Source organism: Portunus trituberculatus, chromosome 19, assembly GCF_017591435.1.
Source record: "Portunus trituberculatus isolate SZX2019 chromosome 19, ASM1759143v1, whole genome shotgun sequence".
In the NCBI taxonomy this organism is placed as follows: Eukaryota; Metazoa; Arthropoda; class Malacostraca; order Decapoda; family Portunidae; genus Portunus; species Portunus trituberculatus.
The window spans coordinates 10,210,231-10,230,230 of NC_059273.1; the positions used below are offsets into that span (position 1 = coordinate 10,210,231).

The window sequence follows — 20,000 nt, forward strand, 5'->3', positions numbered from 1 at the left end:
AAGTCTGCTGCTATTTACTTTCTTCTCCTTGTGTTCCTATAAGTGAGACTTCAAAACAAACACACACACGATTGACTCTGTACTAAAGTTCGTCTTGAGAAACACTTAACTCTCTCACCACGACAATTTTCTAAGGCCACAAAGATGACTGGTCGGGTTCTGAAGAGAGCATTTCCTATTAAAAGAGCAGAAATTACGTTAATTCGACACCAAAACCATTAAAAGACTCAGAAAACATCTGTGCCATTAACTGGAACCTTTTGAAATAGTGTTAGTGTATCATGGAAGTGTTTTAGAATAGGGACGTAAGCTTCTACATTATTTCCTTCACACCACACCACACCACATCAAACCACACCACACTACACCACACTTCACTACACCACACTACCCCACACTACACCTCACCTCACTACACCAAACCACACCACATCACACCACACCACACCACACCACACCGCACAAAACCACACCACACCAGACCAAATCACACTACACCACACCACACAACACCACACCACACCACATCAAACCACACCAATCCACCTTCACAGTCCACCCTATGATGGATGAGACAATCTTCTTATTTTCCTCCTAATGATTGATCACTTCCATTTTTTTACTCTCCACCTGCACCCTTGTCCTCTCCACTTCCACCACCACCACCACCACCACCACCACCACCACCACGTTCCCCTAAGCTCCACTATTCCACATGTAAATCACCTGCATCTTATCATCTTGGCTTTGTGGTTCTTTGTAAGTTTTCTTAATACCACTTTTATTTATCTTAAAGAGAGAGAGAGAGAGAGAGAGAGAGAGAGAGAGAGAGAGAGAGAGAGAGAGAGAGAGAGAGAGAGAGAGAGAGAGAGAGAGAGAGAGAGAGAGAGAGAGAGAGAGAGAGAGAGAGAGAGAGAGAGAGAGAGAGAGAGAGAGAGAGAGAGAGAGAGAGAGACTTAAGAACGAAAAGAAAGATAAACGAAGGATATTAAAAAGAAATGGAAAGAAAAATGGTAAGAAGAAAATGAGAAAGAGAGAGAGAGAGAGAGAGAGAGAGAGAGAGAGCCACACCCTCCCATGTATTGATTAGTAGCTTCTGTTTTCTTTATTTTGAGATAGTTATTGCTTGCTTAAATACATGCACGTAATACTCTCTCTCTCTCTCTCTCTCTCTCTCTCTCTCTCTCTGTCTGTGTGTGTGTGTGTGTGTTCGTGTCTGAAGTGTTTTTTTCTGTTCTCGAATGTGTTGCTGTCATGTTCACTTTATATTTTCGTCTCAACTTGACACCTCTAATCTTTCTTGTGTTTATATGACTTTTTCTTCGTATTACTTGTCGCCGTGTGTTGCATGAATGTTCCCTAGCGTGATGATAGTACACTCTTTCTTTTCCTCCTTTTTTTCCTCCTCCTCCTCCTCCTCTTGTTCTTTCTCCTCCTCTTCTTTCTCTTCCTCCTTCTCCTCCTCCTCCTCCTCCTCCTCCTCCTCTTCCTCCTCCTCCTTTTTGGATATTACTTCTTTCGTCCTTATGGTTCCGTTTGTTGGGTAAAGATTCTCTCTCTCTCTCTCTCTCTCTCTCTCTCTCTCTCTCTCTCTCTCTCTCTCTCTGCCGTGACTGCTCCTCAGGTGGGTCTGTGCTGGTGGTCAGAGCAACAGATGCGTGACTCGAGTATCGATCTCACAGCAGGTGGCCACCGCGGCTGAGGGAGCGAGGGGAGGCTGCCTGGGAATCACTATCTTCAAGTCTCGCTTCACTCTCCTCCTCCTCCTCCTCCTCTCGTCTGCGTCTCACACTGCCTCCAAAACACAAGTAGATCTGTTCGAGGACTGGCATCTCAGTGGACCTTTTTGTTTAACCGTTTTTGTTGCTCTTGACCAGTGTTTTTTTTTTACATGAAAGATAAACGTGAAGGGAAGACAGGAAATGTGTGGGTATGTTAATCGTGAAGGAAATACGGAGGGAGTGGGTCTTTTAATCGAATAGATAGTGCAAAACATAACCGGATGTGTTACTATGAAGGAATTATGGAACAGAGAAGGGTATGTTGTGAATGAATGCCTGAAAAAAAAAGTATAAATTTCGAGTTTGTTTGGTAATGTAGAACTGATGGCCTGTATTGACGTTGACTCATTATCTTATCCTCTTTGTTGGTGCTGACATGAAACTTAATCTACGTTGTCATTTGATAGGAAACTTAGGAACTTTGTAGCCAAACTTGAGAACATTGAGGTTGGGTATTGATGTCAGTCCTTGATGTCGAGTCCACACATCAGGAACTCTATGCTTTCCCAGAGAGAGAGAGAGAGAGAGAGAGAGAGAGAGAGAGAACGTGTATTTTTACGGAGAACAAAGGAACACCCATTGCTATATTAGAATGAACCAGAGACACAGTGAACCTGATAAGAGATACACCATGTCTGAAATCTTTGTATCTCCGCAGACACGAATCAACCATGACTAAAACTGTTACCACTTGAAAAGACGGAGAGGAAAGTTTCAAATCGCCACTTTTCAGATGCCAAGAGTCTCATTCAATATCAGCTCGTGGTTGGAGAGATCTACTATAAGAAATTCAAATCGGATCCATTTTTTAAAACTCTTTGTATTTGAGAAGCAGTGTCGACCAGAGAAGAGAAAGAAGAGACGAAACTTAGAGAAACACAAGAAAGAACGTTAAGAACACGCACTGGAAGAGAGAGAGAGAGAGAGAGAGAGAGAGAGAGAGAGAGAGAGAGAGAGAGAGAGAGAGAGAGACGACAGACAGACAAAAGAACGTTAAGGAGGAAAGAACACGCACTAGAAAGAGAGAGAGAGAGAGAGAGAGAGAGAGAGAGAGAGAGAGAGAGAGAGAGAGAGAGAGAGAGAGAGAGAGAGAGAGAGAGAGAGAGAGACAGACAGACAGACAAAGAAAACTGTATCCCTAGAAACGGTGGAGGGGAGGATAGGAGAGTGCTTAAGGTCACATAATGTATTCAAGCAAGTGTTGACAGGTGGTGGCGAGGTGTGCGAAGTCAGCGCTTGGGAACCTAATTGTGATGTAACGTGGCCAGGGTGTGTTGAGCCGTGGTGGACGGCTGTGCTGGGGTGTGGCATGACTGGGGAAGGGGAGCAAGTGTTGTGCAGTGCTGGGCGACATGATGGGACGTGTGGAAATTGAATGTGACAAGAGAGGAGATGGTTTTGGGGAGATTACGTGATTATTAAGTAAGAGAGAGAGAGAGAGAGAGAGAGAGAGAGAGAGAGAGGCGGTGGTGTAGTGGATAAGGTGGTGAGCGTGGGATCGGGCAGACGTCCACGGGTAGGTTCGAATCCCACCACAAATCGCTTTGAAGCTATGCCATTTGTCGAGTGATTTAAAGTTACCTACATGTCACCATTCATACTCAGGTTCTTGGGGATTACACCAAACATGCACTTGGGTGGTGATATGGGCCCTAATATGGGTACCACTATAAATAAAACTGCCTGCGCCACTAATGGGTGGAAGCTGAACAGCGCTTCCTATACATACTCTTCAAGTGTACCTACAGGCGCTATAGGCCATAGTGTAAAAAGAAAATACAAGACTGTGTAATATTATCGATGGGAGCAATAGACGTGAGGATTGGATTAAAGATTATCGTAACAAGGTCAGCGTTGAGGCGAGGCAGCACGGAGACCCAGCCATCCAGAAGGTGAAGGTGACCCCGAGCACCAGATGCCAATATCCACCGAGAGATTGTGTGACGCGTGAGGCGGGTGGCTGCTGGGGCATGTAGCTGGCGGAGGGGCGGGGTGGCGAGGGCTGGGTGACGGGGTGACTCGGGGCAAGGGACAGGGAAATATACACGGTAGCTTAGTGATGTAATCATTGTGGTGTGTTAAAATCCTCGAGTAAGAACATAAATCGCCAGTGTGTGCAGTCTGTCTATGGTTGAGCAGCATGTATTCTTGGGGTATTCAGAAACGCTGTGCTCTCTCACCACGACTATTTTGAAAGTCCTTAAAATTGATCAGCCAGGTTCTCGAAACTGTTTTGCCTATTAGTAATGTAAAAATCTTGTCAGTAGAAGAGTAGATATATTTTTTAAAAACCGTGTGCCTTCAAGTAAAGCCTTTTGAAAGTACAGTGAAGGAACAACGTAGAAGTGTTTAAGAATATGGCCCCAAAAATCTCGCTAGTTGTGGTGGTTTATGTATTCAAGTGAGGCCCGCTGTGTGCAAGCCTCGTCCTACACACTGCCGTTTTTTTTTTTTTTTCTCAAGGTGGTTTATTATTTAATTTTCCATTGGCTGGAGCGCGTGGACAGGGCTTGGTTTTATTAACAATTCACCAAGCTATATTAGGATCGTGAAATATGGAGCGTCCCAGACAAGCGCCAGCACTGTAGCAAAATGACGGCATTAAACATATTTATCGCAGATTATGCCGGTAAAGTATTCCACTGACGCTTTCACATCCAGTCAACACATTTTATAGGTAATCAGGGCTGTAGTAGTAGTAGTAGTAGTGTGTGTGTGTGTGTGTGTGTGTGTGTGTGTGTGTGTGTGTGTGTGTGTGTGTGTGTGTGTGTGTGTGTGTGTGTGTGTGTGTGTGTGTGTGTGTGTGTGTGTGTGTGTGTGTGTGTGTGTGTGTGTGTGTGTGTGTGTGTATACCAGTATTTCACGTTACTGATTAAGAAAGAAAAGTGCATTAATGGATTTCCAGACATTATTGATTAAAGGCACGCGTAGACTATTTCATCTCCAGAGAGAAATTGGTCCTCAGTCTGGAAATCATTCTTCAAATTTATCCTTTTCTTTATATAATCTTGCTAACTGCATGCCTCCCCTCCTCCTGCGACCTCGCTGCACAAGGCTTTCTTTTTCCTCTTACCCCTACTCTGTTCAACTCTCTAATTCAAGAGTTAACCAGTGTTCTCAATCATTCTTACCTTTCTCTGGTAAACTCTGGAACTCCCTGCCTGTGTCTGTATTTCCAACTTCCTATGACTTGACTTCCTTTAAGGGAGGTTTTCAAGACATTTATTCCTTTCTACTCCCGTGTTTTGTAACCTTGACCATCCTCACTGAAATAAAAAGCAAAAATACATACTGATTAACTGTAAGTATATTCACCTTTCAAATATCTATTCTTACTGATGTTTGTTAGTAAAAGTTTATCCCAGACTTTTGGCTGACTATATGACTCTTTTAGGGAACTGGCAATCAAGTGGGCCTTTTTTTTTTCTCTTGCCCTTGGCCAGCTTCCCTCTTGCATACAAAAAAACTAAACAAAAAAATAAACATTAACCATTCCTTTCTCTACAGGTAGGTGACGAGGGCAAGGAGACACCAACGCCTCGTGACGCCTGGATGAATGGTCAGTAATGAGAGAGAGAGAGAGAGAGAGAGAGAGAGAGAGAGAGAGAGAGAGAGAGAGAGAGAGAGAGAGAGAGAGAGAGAGAGAGAGAGAGAGAGAGAGAGAGAGAGAGAGAGAGAGAGAGAGAGAGAGAGAGAGAGAGAGAGAGAGAGAGAGAGAGAGAGAGAGAGAGAGAGAGAGAGAGAGAGAGAGAGAGAGAGAGAGAGAGAGAGAGAGAGAGAGAGAGAGAGAGAGAATATTTTACTGTGAGAATAAATTAATGAAAAAAAGGAAATAAGATGTAAAGAGGGAAGGAAGGAAGGTGTAAAGCAGGGGAGAAGGGAAAGAAGGAAGGAAGGATGAGAAGTGAAGAAGGCTGGTAAAAGAATTAATAAAGAAAAGAATGGAAAAGCTAAAAGTGACGGAAGAAAAAAAGTGAAGAGGAAAAGAAGGAAGAAGTAGAGAAAGAAAGGAGAAAAAGAAAATAAAGGAGAAAGGAAGTAAAACGAAAAGTAAAAAAAAGGAGGAGGAAGAGAAGGAAGGTGGGAGGAAAAAATAGGAATAGGAATCAAGACAAAAGAAAACAGCAATCGTGTGTTGAAGGATAATCATCTGATAGTAATAAGGAGAGTTGTCAGTAGAAGGACTCATGCCGTGTCGTGTCATGCCGTGTCATGTTCCCTACATAAGCCTCAGTGACGGTGGTGGTGGCGGCGATGGTGGTGGTGATGGTGGTGGTCTCCCTCGGGCTCCCACACTCGCATTACTTGTCGTGTTAGGGAACATTTGCCTCATCACTCGTGGCGTTTACCTCGTTATGCACTGACCGCGGGACTGAATTCACTGGGAGCTTCAAAAATTTGTCCTCATTTGTGGTAGTGTTGCTGCCGCGTTCACCTCGCTCATGTGTGTTCTGTGCGTCCCCTCATGTCATGCATGCCATATGTGTGAGAGGTGAGGCAAGTGTGAGTTTAGGAGGTAGTATGCATGCTGACCTAACCTAACTAATTAGTATATTCTGAAGTACTTCTGCGCTGCACCTTCGCTATTTTCCAAAAACTCCAGTTTAAATTCCATGGATGTTTAAGTGTTTTTTTTTTTCGGTTTTAGGGATAAATTACCAAGGTTTCTATATTGTCAATAAAAGAACTACATATTTCAGAAGTGAAAAATAAAATCCAGGCACAGTTTCTAGATACACACACACACACACACACACACACACACACACACACACACACACACACGGTAGCTCAGTGGTTAGAGCGCTGGCTTCACAAGCCAGAGGACCGAGGTTCGATTTCCCGGACGGGTGGAGATATTTGGGTGTGTCTCCTTTCACGTGTAGCCCCTGTTCACCTAGCAGTGAGTAGGTACGGGATGTAAATCGAGGAGTTGTGACGTTGTTGTCCCGGTGTGTGGTGTGTGCCTGGTCTCAGGCCTATCCCAAGATCGGAAATAATGAGCTCTGAGCTCGTTCCGTAGGGTAACGTCTGGCTGTCTCGTCAGAGACTGCAGCAGATCAAACAGTGAATTACACACGGTAGCTCAGTGGTTAGAGCGCTGGCTTCACAAGCCAGAGGACCGAGGTTCGATTTCCCGGACGGGTGGAGATATTTGGGTGTGTCTCCTTTCACGTGTAGTCCCTGTTCACCTAGCAGTGAGTAGGTACGGGATGTAAATCGAGGAGTTGTGACCTTGTTGTCCCAGTGTGTGGTGTGTGCCTGGTCTCAGGCCTATCCGAAGATCGGAAATAATAAGCTCTGAGCTCGTTCCGTAGGGTAACGTCTGGCTGTCTCGTCAGAGACTGCAGCAGATCAAACAGTGAAACACACACACACACACACACACACACCAGTAGTTATCATTGCTGCAATAGATATATCTCCACTACATAGAAAAGAAAGACAAACTGATCTACCACTCAGTGTTGTAGTTGTAGTGGTTTTGTTGAGTGACAAAGGGCTTTCCAGCCAGCCTGGAGTTAGTCCAGACTCCAGCTCCAACCTGCACTCGTCTCATTTGCTTGATTTGCATAGAAATAATTTTTCCACCGAGGTGCCCACCTCACGGAGGGTGAGAGCAATAGCAGGAGTGGTTTGAACCATGGATTTCACCGGCGGAGAAATTTGCGCCGCCCAGGAAGATTGGGACGCCATTGTGCCCGCGCCACTAGACAGCGCCGTCATGGAGGAGGACGAGAAGCGCGCGGGCTGCGGCTGCCTCCACCTCTTGCGACGCCTCTTCCCTAGGAAGAAGAAGAGCAAGAGGGCAAAAAGTAACCAAAGTAAAGTAAATGTAATATTTGAAAGTAACGAGATGAAGAAAGACGAGGAAGAGCAAACCGTGGAAGGCTACGAGCGTGTCACTCGCGCCATTGTGCACGTTGACGCAGTGCAGGACGAGGGCGAGGAGCACACCGCGGAGGTCCAGGAGAATGAAGAGGAGCTCAAAGTAGACTCCTCGGAAAGGATTGAGCCAGAGGTACAGGGAGAGGTGCCCAGCGAGGGAGCAAAGGACCGGAAAGAGAAGGAAGGAGAGGTGAAGGCGACCACGGAGGGCTGGACAGTGGTCCGCAGCAAGAGAAGGCACAGGAAGGTGCAGGCGCTGCCTGCCGTGCCTGAGAGGAAGCCTGCCGTTGAAGAGCAGGCTCCTCGTCCCCCACAGGCTAAGGCAGCGCCTTGCAGAGAGGGGAAGAACGGGCCCGCGACACAGAGCGCGCGGCCCGCCGTGCCTGAGAAGAAGCCTGCCGCTAAGCAGCAGGCTCCTCGTGTCCCCAAGGCCGGGACCGCGCCTCGCAGAAAGAGGCAAGAAGGGTCTGGGACGCAGCGCGCGCCCAACAGCGTGCGCTGCTCTTGGGAGGAGAAGGCAGCGGAGGCCGCGGTGCCAGTGGCGCCTCCCATGCGGCGCTGCATTGTCGGGCCGCGCGGCGCCACCCTCCGGCAGGTCCACCAGCAGTTTGCTGGAGTGCGAGTGACGGTGCCGCCCCCCAAGGACACCGTCACCGCCACCGTCAGGGTGCGCGGCCCCCCGCGGCAGGTCGCCGCAGCCGTGGCGCACCTGAAGGGCCTGCTGCACGAGGCGGAGGTGATCGAGGCCCGGGTGGCAGTGGCGCCACACCAGCGGCGTCACGTGGTGGGCCACCGCGGCGTCACCGTCAGGGAGCTGAAGCAGCAGTTCCCTGACGTGTCTGTGACGGTCCCTCCAGCAGGAGACCTCGAGTAACCTCATTGTGTTAGTAATTTTTGAACACACCTGGAATTATTGAGTTTTGATGACTCATTATCTTACACACGAAAAAAAGACTAATCTGACAGTAAGACAAGTATCACTCTAATTACATGTTTCTTGTGGAAGTTTCATTGATTATCACTTCAAAGTAATAACGTGTGCTATATTTATTACTCTGCTTATACTCAATGCTCAGTAATAGCATCAGTTAAAGGGAACCAGTTCATCGTCACGGTGAGTGATGAGATTGTCTTCACCATCAAAGAAAATATGCTTCATTCTATTTCTAATCCTGTTTAATGGTGGAGTATTGCACACACTAAAGCAATTGGTGATGGTCTTCCAGTTCTGACATAGAAGTTACACGTGTGTGCCTAAGGTCCTCACCACGATCTGGGTTGAAGAAAGCCATTGACTGGGAATAATGGTAAACAAAGATCCTTCATCACGAGAACGCAGACGTTGAACACTGAAGGCAACAAACAGTCTCTTTCACATTTATACAAATTACTTCTTGTGAATAAAAGTTAAGAATCGAATCAGGCATGAAACTGATCGAAGTTGGTTTCATGGCTTTTGAGAGATTTTAGGGGTAAATCGTGACCTCTTATCTGATCTATTGAGTCCATAACCACACGTAGTGTTGGGGCTTACAGTGAGGCTGGAATGAATGTTCTGTTAAAAATTGTTGGTGCGGCAGTTAAATGTTCATTCTCGTTTGAGAATTTTGGCCCCCTAAAAATTGCCTTTGGAAAATTGCAATCGAGATGTAATTCATTTTGATCCAGGTGGGGCTGCAGCCCTGCTCTCCTGCCAAATTTAATCCGATTTGAGCTGACAGTTTCGGATGTCCAAGACACACACACACACACACACACACACACACACACACACACACACACACACACACACACACACACACACACACACACCCGGTAGCTCAGTGGTTAAAGCGCTGGCTTCACAAGCCAGAGGACCGGGGTTCGATTCCCCGGCCGAGTGGAGATATTTGGGTGTGTCTCCTTTCACGTGTAGCCCCTGTTCACCTAGCAGTGAGTAGGTACGGGATGTAAATCGAGGAGTTGTGACCTTGTTGTCCCGGTGTGTGGTGTGTGTCTGGTCTCAGGCCTATCCGAAGATCGGAAATAATGAGCTCTGAGCTCGTTCCATAGGGTAACGTCTGGCTGTCTTGTCAGAGACTGCAACAGATCAAACAGTGAAACACACACACACACACACACACACACACACACGTGGTTGCCTCAGTGGAGGTGTCCCAGAATTTTAGTTTCTCTTTTTGTTTCCCTCCTGCCTATGAATTGAGATGCTGAGCTGTGTTTTACTACAATCTGGTTTTGTTATGAACAACACTATGAGACTTTTCGTACAGACAACAAACCACCATGGAGTCTTTCGCTGCTTTAGTCTTCCCAGCGTGTGCTAGGATTGAGCAAGAAATTTACGTTTCTTACTGTCCTCACCAAAGCAGTAGTGGGCAGCGTGGGTGAGGCAGGGCGATCCGCTCCTTCCATAAGTCAGACTTAGCTTCTCTGCGTGGAACTCAATCATTTATCCTCACAACCACAAACACTGCAGACCTTGATTCCGAGGCGCCAGTGACTGATGAGAAATTATTCCAGTCACCATTACCATGTCTCTGTGATTATAAGTGAAATAAGAGGGAAATAAAGAAGGTCGGCGATGACTTTCACTGGCGAGGTGGAGCTTTGTGTGATGAGAAATTAACTCCCCTACCACGTCACGCCGCCTTGCTGATGCCACTTACTGATTGAGGAATGAAAAAAAAGTAATGCTAATGATGGTGGGGATCCTGATGATACACGACGAGGTGATGATAATTGATGTTGTTGTTGTTAACTTAAAGAAAAAAAAGTAACATCGTTTGTGGGAAGGAAATGGTTAAATTAGTGGTGAGTCTTTAAACACGTGTCCAGTACTGAGTTGTTATCTAGTACCACTCTGTTGACTGTCTTCTCAGTGCTTAACCCTTTCAGTACCATGACGCGTTTCCATATTCATTCTGATTACTATTTGGTAATTTTATACAGCTTCAGAAACTCATGTGAAGGACTTAAATAATGAAGATTCTGGGTATTAATCTTCTGACCCCTATAGACCCTTCCTAATGTCAATAAAATGGTCTAATCGTACACAAATCTCAAGGTAAAAATGTGTCCCAGTATTGAAGGGGTTAAATGCGTCAACAGTGAAGAAGCCCACACGTGTTGTTCCTCCCTAGTCCAGGTACAACAGCCATACAGTGAAAAAGGGCAAAAAGTAGTAGTAGTAGTAGTAGTAGCAGTATCGGTAGAAGTAACATTGATAGTGGTGGGAGGGGGAGGAGTCGCAGAAGAGAGAAGAGGGGCGAGAGAGGAAGAGGACGAAGGGAAAACTCTAAATTGACTGGACTCTCTTTCCCACCAGAGAGCCTCGCAGTGTGATGAGAGTCAAATCAACACAGTTATGGATTCTGATCTTTTTGGACATGATATAATTAGGAAAGTCACTCGTGTGTGTGTGTGTGTGTGTGTGTGTGTGTGTGTGTGTGTGTGTGTGTGTGTGTGTGTGTGTGTGTGTGTGTGTGTGTGTGTGTGTGTGTAATAATACTTGGAATCGTCTAAATTAACTTCATGTGCCATAAAAAGCTTAATGAGAGAGAGAGAGAGAGAGAGAGAGAGAGAGAGAGAGAGAGAGAGAGAGAGAGAGAGAGAGAAATAAAGAAAAAGACATAAAAATATACAAAGCGACACACACACACACACTCTCTCTCTCTCTCTCTCTCTCTCTCTCTCTCTCTTAATCACAACCACGTTTCCCTGGCAACCCTCGCCTGCGCCGCCTGCCCTCCGTCCCTTGCAGTGTTCCCTCCGCGCCACCTGCAGAAGTGCCCCTCTCACACCGGATAGGTTTCAGTTGCTTTAATTACTGGGTTCTCTTTTCGCTCCCTATGCCATTGAGAGCTGTGAGGGTTGCCTGCTATAGTATACACACACGCTCTCTCTCTCTCTCTCTCTCTCTCTCTCTCTCTCTCTCTCTCTCTCTCTTTCTTCCTATCTTGATATTTTCGCTCATTTTCTTGTTTTTTCCCTTTATTCTATTGTCCTGTACTTTTTTCCTTATTTCCTTTTTTCCATCCTTATCGTATTCTGTAGTGTGATGTGGTGCTTTCTTATTTTCTCTTTAATTACTTCTTTTTCTTATTATTTCCCGTTTTTCTTTGTGTTCTTTCTCTTTTATCCCATTGCCTTGTACTATTTTTTTTCTTTCATGTCCTCCCTTCCCAATCTTATATTCCATGTGATATATTACTCTCCCATTTTCTCTTTAATCCCTTCTCTCTGTTATCATTTCCTTCGTGTTCTTGCTCCTTTGTTATCATCCCCTTCATCCACGCAATCTCCTTTCCGGGTGGAATCTTTCTCTGACCGCAAGTAGTGAGATTATGCTCTTTCACACTCCCTCCCATGCATCACGCACCTTTAAACTCGCGGGAAAGGGTCCGTTTCTGTTTGGCAAGTGGTGCCGGGCTGCGTATCAAGACTGTGCAGACACGCCGGGAAAAATTTGCACCGAAAAAAAAAGAGAGGGAAAAAAAATGGTGTGGGATTTGAAGGTTTGGTGCTCTTGTCTGAGGAGAAAAAACCTTACGTAAATAAACTTAATGTAACTTAGCCTGATTTTACGTAACTTGACCTAACCTAATTCAACCTAACCTAACTCAGTCTAACTTAACCTAACCTAACCAACCCTATCCTATCCTATCCTAACCTTAGCTACCTTACCCTACTCTACCCTGCCGTACCCTACCTTACCTTACCTTACCTTATCTTACCTTACCTTACCCTAACTTAACCTAACCTAACCTAACCTAACCTAACCTAAACTTACATGACATGACACAACCTGAATATAACCAAGCTAACCTAACCTTACCTAACCTAACTTAACTTAACCTATCCTAACATAACTCAACCTAACCTCACTTAACCCACCTTGAAAAAATTTGATTGATTTTGGCGCGTTTCACATTTCCCGAGCAAAGTGTAGGTTGGACTTCCTCATTCGGGGCAACGGTTTCCTAGCGGGTGGGCTTTGAGATAGGAGGTACCCTAAAAAGTATCCCCTTTAGCCCATAAATTCCCGTGAAAAACCCACACGGTATAAATAATAAAAAAATAAAAGAGTCAGGTTCCCGTTGGTGAGGCAGAGTGCGGGGCTGCTTTTTCGAGGTGTCCCGGCGGCGTGGGGTCAAGGAGCGGTGAGTGGTGAGTGAGGGAGGTCTGTTGATGTAGTGATTCAGACGAGAAAAGGTAAAAATAGAGGCTCGGACAGAGAAAGGATGAAGGAAGGTCAGGCTAAGAAAAAGAAGGAAGATCAAGCAGTAGTTAAGAAGAAAGGAGGAAGAAAGGTCAGGTAGTTAAAAAAAGGAGGAAGGAAGGTCAGGTAACAGTAAAGAGAAAGGAAGAAGGAAGGTCAGGTAATAAAGAGAAAGGAAGGAGGAAGGTCAGTTAGTAAAGAGAAAGAAGGAAGGTCAGGCATTAAAGAGAAAGAAGAAAGGAAGGTCAAACAGTAGTAGACAGTTAAGTAAGAATGTAAGCGAGAGAGTTGAAACTACTGCATTAAATTAGGGATGTGTGAAAGAGTAACCGGGAACAATAGTAAAGGAAAATGTAGAAAAAGTAAAGAAAATGTAGTTAAACCTCTAAATTTCATGAGAAGCAAAACGACCATCAGAAAATAAAAATAGTATAAACAGAAAATCTTCAAATAAAAATAATGCTGACATTTTTTTTTTTTTCAAATTCCTTCCAGATCCATGAAGATTAAAATTAGCAACAGGGATATTATAAACACTAAGCACAATAACCCAGCAACGTAAAAATTAATCTTCTTAACCCCTTCAATACTGGAACACATTTTTACTTTGAGATTTCTGTACGACTAGACCATTTTATTGACATTAGGAAGAGTCTATAGAGGTCAGAAGATTAATGGCCACAGTCTTCGCTATTTTAATCCCCCACATAAGTTTCTGAAGCTGTATAAAATCACCAAATAGTAAACAGAATGAATATGGAAACGCGTCATGGTAGTGAAGGGGTTAAAAATGTATGCCTAACATAAGCATTAAAAACAAGACAATCAAAGACATCAAAATACAGGTAACTTCTATTTTTATTTATTCATTTACTTGTTATATTTCTTCTATGTTTTAACTCCTACCCAGCCAGCGTCCCCCAGACAAGGGTTAGCAGGTTTAGGATCCATAAGTCACAGTGCCGAGGCTGAGCGGATCCGAGGCGCAGTAAATATGGCGGCGCACACACCATTGTCCAGCTCAACAAGAGATAAACTTCCCCGCACTCCCCTCAAGGTCACGCGGTTTTCTCTCTCTCTCTCTCTCTCTCTCTCTCTCTCTCTCTCTCTCTCTCTCTGTGTGTGTGTGTGTGTGTGTGTGTGTGTGTTTGCAAGGTTTATGGGATACTAACCTGTTTTTATTTTTAGTCTTTGTCAATCTTTTGTTTTCACGTACGAAGGGTAGCAAGCAAAGACTAAAAATAAACCCCCGTCAATTTTCTGCCCCCCTCCCAAAAAAAGGTGGTGTAAAAGAAAAAAAAAATGCGATGGTTTTGTATCAGTATCGACCTTTTTAATAGAGGTTTCATTTAGGTTCAGATTAGGTTAAGGCTATATCAATTAAGTCCTTTAATTTCACCATAGATCCCTTTTACTGTATAGATCATAGCTTGAATAAGAGACATCATACACATATTTACCCTGAAACAGTTGTAGACAAAGGTAATTTCCATAATATACGAAAACTCAAGTTAGTGATGAAAACATGTCACTAAAACCTGAAGCAAGACTTTTGGTATCCCTATAACGAGGAATATGATGAAACGAACATTGTTGAAAGATTTTAAGAATGTATAGAATTTCATGTAATCATTTCTCTACGGTACTGAGGAATATCAAGTCTCTAAATCAGCTGAGTACTGTAGAAAGAGGAAGAGATAGACAAGGAAGACTGGATGTGAAGGAAGAGGTAGGAGGAGGAAGAGAAAGAAGACGGAAGGTAAAGGAGAGGGAAAAGGAAAGGAAGAGAAGGAAGAATGGATATGAAGGAGGAAGGAAGGAAGAAGAAGGAATATGAAGGAAGTTTAAGAAAAGGAGGAGGAGAAGGAAAACAGAAAATGAAGGAACAGGAACAGGAAGGAACAGGAAAAGAAGAGAATAACGGAGATAGGAATAGAGGAAGATAAGATAGAAGGGGGGAGACAGGATGTGAAGGAAGAGCAACAAAGGGGAAGGAAGGAAAAATAACAGTGAAGGAAGAAGAGGAGAAAGAAACCGTGATATGAAACTAAAGAAAAGGAAGGAAAAAGAGGAGGAAACCTGAAAGTGAAGTGAAAGGGAGGGAAGTATGAGAAGGAAGAAGAGAGAAATGAAGACGGTAACAAGGTAAGGAGAAAATTGAGAAACTAGAGAAGGAAGAGAAAGAGAAGTGAGTAAAAGGAAACGAAGAAGGGAGAAGAGTGAAATTTAAGCAAGAACAAGGAATTGAGAAACCCGGAAATCTGGCTCGGAAACCCTTGTGTGTGTTTACCAAGTGTAATAACCTTCACTTTGCTGCAACGAGGAATGAGGGATGTGATTAGCAGCAGAAGCACAGCAATATAGGAAAGAAGAGGCTATGTGGGGCTAGTAAAATAAGACATACACACACACACACACACACACACACACACACACACACACACACACACACACACACACACACACACAAAGGTTGGTTAAGTTCTGCCACAAGTTAGATTGCGTTGCCAACTCTAATGGTCAGATTATCGCTAAATTGTTCACAAAAGCCAAAAGCAACAAAACCCATTACCACTTCGGCCTATTTCCGCGATAGGCCTTTGTTTTTTATTTCGTTTTTCCATATTTTCATTTTGTTTTGTTTTGTTCGTATTTTTGCGTGTTTTATTTGTGTTTGTGTGTTTATGTGTATGACTCTCTCTGCCTCTGTCTGTCTGTCTGTCTGTCTCTATCTCTGTCTCTGTGTCTCTGTCTCTCTCTCTCTCTCTCTCTCTCTCTCTCTCTCTCTCTCTCTCTCTCTCTCTCTCTCTGTACCACCCTCCAAGTTTCGCCGAGTCTGGATGGGTGTCAGGATGAGTAATGGCCGCCAAGACACATCACTCTCTCAAGGCGCCGCAGGAGTCGACAAGTCTGGCAAATTAAATTCATTCTTATCTACGTCCAAGTTCCCGCGGCTGCATCAACCTCATTTCAAATATTTCCTGATCCGTGTGTGTGTGTGTGTGTGTGTGTGTGTGTTTATGGTCTATTTTTTAACGTTGCTGTATGAATTCACCGCAGGAACACAACAGGTTTACAAAACATATATACGTACACATATACACGCATGCAGATCACTTATCAATTTCTTTGTAAGCAAGAACTGCCATATATATACGCCTCTTGCCTTTTTTCCAGTGTGACTTGCCATTCCATCACTAGAACCATAGAAAATACTCTTAAAAACCCGTGTATCTTCAATTGGAGGCTATGGAAAGCAGTGATGGTGAGAGAGCAAAGCGTTTCAGAATACTGGCCTTCATCTCTTCAGTTTTCATATTCATTCCGTTTACTATTTAGTGATTTTTACAGCTTCAGAAACTTGTGTGGGGATTAAAATAGCGAAGACTCTGGCCATTAATCTTCTGACCTCTATAGACCCTTTCTAATTTCAATAAAATCATCTAATCACATCCAAAAATCAAGATAAAAATGCGTCTCAGTATTGAAGGGCTTTGAAAAGTCATGTACGAAATACTAAAGAATAAATGCAATAGTTGTGCAATAGTTGTGTGGAAATAACCAGCTTCCATCACCAAATTCCGCGTATTTTAGCAATGATTTATTTCACGGACGACACAACAAAATCCACATTGTAATTCGTGGTGCAAAATAGATATCGTCTTGTCTTTATTACTCGTGAAATCATGCGTAGTATTCCATTAATTTAAAACGCAAATGTTATGGGGAGTGAAGCAGCTGTGGCAGGGAGCAAGTATAGGCGAGGCATCGGTCCCGTGGCAGGCAGCGAGGATGTGTCGGAAGGCTGGGAAATTGTCGCCTCCAGTGTGCGGTGCCAAAGCCGTATTCAGAAGCACTTGGCTCTCTTACCACGACTCTTTTGAAAGGCGGCAGAGATGGTTAGCCGTGTTCTCAGGTGTTTTCTCTCTCTCTCTCTCTCTCTCTCTCTCTCTCTCTCTCTCTCTCTCTCTCTCTCTCTCTCTCTCTCTCTCTCTCTCTCTCTCTCTCTCTCTCTCTCTCTCTCTCTCTCTCTCTCTCTCTCTCTCTCTCTCTCTCTCTCTCTCTCTCTCTCTCTCTCTCTCTCTCTCTCTCTCTCTCTCTCTCTCTCTCTCTCTCTCTCTCTCTCTCTCTCTCTCTCTCTCTCTCTCTCTCTCTCTCTCTCTCTCTCTCTCTCTCTCTCTCTCTCTCTCTCTCTCTCTCTCTCTCTCTCTCTCTCTCTCTCTCTCTCTCTCTCTCTCTCTCTCTCTCTCTCTCTCTCTCTCTCTCTCTCTCTCTCTCTCTCTCTCTCTCTCTCTCTCTCTCTCTCTCTCTCTCTCTCTCTCTCTCTCTCTCTCTCTCTCTCTCTCTCTCTCTCTCTCTCTCTCTCTCTCTCTCTCTCTCTCTCTCTCTCTCTCTCTCTCTCTCTCTCTCTCTCTCTCTCTCTCTCTCTCTCTCTCTCTCTCTCTCTCTCTCTCTCTCTCTCTCTCTCTCTCTCTCTCTCTCTCTCTCTCTCTCTCTCTCTCTCTCTCTCTCTCTCTCTCTCTCTCTCTCTCTCTCTCTCTCTCTCTCTCTCTCTCTCTCTCTCTCTCTCTCTCTCTCTCTCTCTCTCTCTCTCTCTCTCTCTCTCTCTCTCTCTCTCTCTCTCTCTCTCTCTCTCTCTCTCTCTCTCTCTCTCTCTCTCTCTCTCTCTCTCTCTCTCTCTCTCTCTCTCTCTCTCTCTCTCTCTCTCTCTCTCTCTCTCTCTCTCTCTCTCTCTCTCTCTCTCTCTCTCTCTCTCTCTCTCTCTCTCTCTCTCTCTCTCTCTCTCTCTCTCTCTCTCTCTCTCTCTCTCTCTCTCTCTCTCTCTCTCTCATGTACCCAAAGGCGCACTGTCGTGTGCTACCTATTCTAAAGGGTACTACAATCTATTTCTCTACAATATTTACAAGACTTAAAAATAGATAATATACAAGATGGTCAGCATGTAAATGGAGCACTGTTCTTTTCACTCTCTCTGCACTCTGAGTGTCACGTCACAAAGAGTGTCAGAGGAGTTGGCAGTGTCTGTCTCCACTTATGTGCCATCAGTTTGACACTGTGTGTGTTCATCTCCTGGACGTGAGGCACCGCGGCCGTGAACAAGTTCCACATCCTGGAGACGCGTCCTGCGAAGGTGCGTTGATGCTGACACCCGTGGGATCGCGGCACCTCTACGGCGTCACCACCATTGAGCACCGTTCTCGTGCTCCGTGCGGTGACTCTCAGAGGATGACGCAGCCCTGCCAGATGTGGCACTCTTTGCACCTGTGCCTTATGGAACACTACGATCGCCGCCACATCTCTGCGGTGTTCCAGTGAATCAAGGGGACGCTCAGGCTCTGGGTGAGGTGGTATTGCAGCATCTACTAGCCGTATGGCGCGGCGTTGGATGCTGTCCAGTCTCCTTCTGTGTGTGGCGGCACAGGACATCCAGGAGAGAGCTGCGTACTCAAGGTGGGGCCGCACCTGTGCCTTGTACAGCAGCAGTCTCCCCTTCCTGTCGAGGAAACTGGCGATCCTTCTGAGAGCGGAGATCCTGTGAGAGGCTTTCTTGGCAATGGATTTGACATGGCTGTCAAACCTCAGCCCTCGATCCACCTCCACTCCAAGTATCTTGACGTCATCTTGGAGTGGGAGGCAGCAGCGCCAAAGACAACTTTCCTGCCATTGCTGCCATGGCGGCTGGGGACCGAGAGACAACCATTGCCTGTGTCTTCTCCGGCGCGAATGTCACTTGCCAGCGAGCTGGAAGATCATCCACGTAGATATTCCCTCTATCACTCGTAGCTGCTGATTGATGGCCTCACTCTCTCTCTCTCTCTCTCTCTCTCTCTCTCTCTCTCTCTCTCTCTCTCTCTCTCTCTCTCTCTCTCTCTCTCTCTCTCTCTCTCTCTCTCTCTCTCTCTCTCTCTCTCTCTCTCTCTCTCTCTCTCTCTCTCTCTCTCTCTCTCTCTCTCTCTCTCTCTCTCTCTCTCTCTCTCTCTCTCTCTCTCTCTCTCTCTCTCTCTCTCTCTCTCTCTCTCTCTCTCTCTCTCTCTCTCTCTCTCTCTCTCTCTCTCTCTCTCTCTCTCTCTCTCTCTCTCTCTCTCTCTCTCTCTCTCTCTCTCTCTCTCTCTCTCTCTCTCTCTCTCTCTCTCTCTCTCTCTCTCTCTCTCTCTCTCTCTCTCTCTCTCTCTCTCTCTCTCTCTCTCTCTCTCTCTCTCTCTCTCTCTCTCTCTCTCTCTCTCTCTCTCTCTCTCTCTCTCTCTCTCTCTCTCTCTCTCTCTCTCTCTCTCTCTCTCTCTCCAGTCTAAAGCTCTATCTTCCCATTCTCCTTTAGACCTTTTCTTCCATTCCCCGGGAGGAGGGCGAGGTCTGGCTGTGGGTGCCGTCACCAAACACGGGATCAAGTAGTGAATGGATCTCAGCCAAACGGGAAGAGGGAGGCTTTTCTTCTCGGCTGAACTGCTTAGAGTGTTCCGTTTCTTGTGGTGTCACTGGAGGCCTACAAGGAAAGGAGGCTGTGTTAGAAATGGTAAAAGGATACAGTGTGATGTGGGTAGTGTGAAGAGTGTTGGATGTGATGTTTGCGGTTGTGATACTGAAGTGGATGTTGAGAATGTGATGTGCATTTAGAATTTCGTGTCTAGGAAGGAAGATGTCAGGGAATGTTTAACGTGTGAGTCTAGAGTGCTGGGACAGCGAAAAGAGTGAATGCATATGTATCTGAAATGGGAAAAGAAATTGACATAAGTGCTTCCAGAGAGAGAGGGATCCTAGACGAGGGATTCATGGCTTGGAAGGCAGTGAAAGGATGCTGGAAGTGGAGGAAGTCTGAGTTTTAAGTAAAGCGTTGTCTGGGATGGTGAGGGAGTGAGTGACGTTCCAGGATACAGGGAGGTGGGTGTGAAGGGGGTGGCGTCGCGTGTCTCCCGTCCCAGCTTGCCTCCCTCTCGTCTTGGGGACTCCATCAAACTTGTAACTTTGAGGAGTGATGGACTTAAAAAGAATGTGACCGAAGCCAAGTAGAGGAAAGTTTTAAGACTCTTCAGGGAAAGATAAGAGTAGATAAGAATAGAGAAGCTTAAACTTGAAGGGAGCTTTGTTTAAGGGAAACGGGATAATGGTCTCTTACA

The 20,000-nt window shown here is 45.3% G+C and overlaps 2 protein-coding genes across 14 annotated transcripts in view; both read left to right on the forward strand.

The window, feature by feature from the left end:
• The window catches only part of LOC123506347, a 313,494-nt gene that overhangs the window by 63,400 nt on the left and 230,094 nt on the right, over window positions 1–20,000 (forward strand). The gene's annotated exons all lie outside the window — the stretch shown is intronic.
• LOC123506153 (neurofilament medium polypeptide-like) lies at window positions 7,426–8,544 on the forward strand. The gene has a single exon (XM_045258069.1). The coding sequence runs from the start codon at window positions 7,426–7,428 to the stop codon at window positions 8,542–8,544; it is 1,119 nt and encodes a 372-aa protein (XP_045114004.1).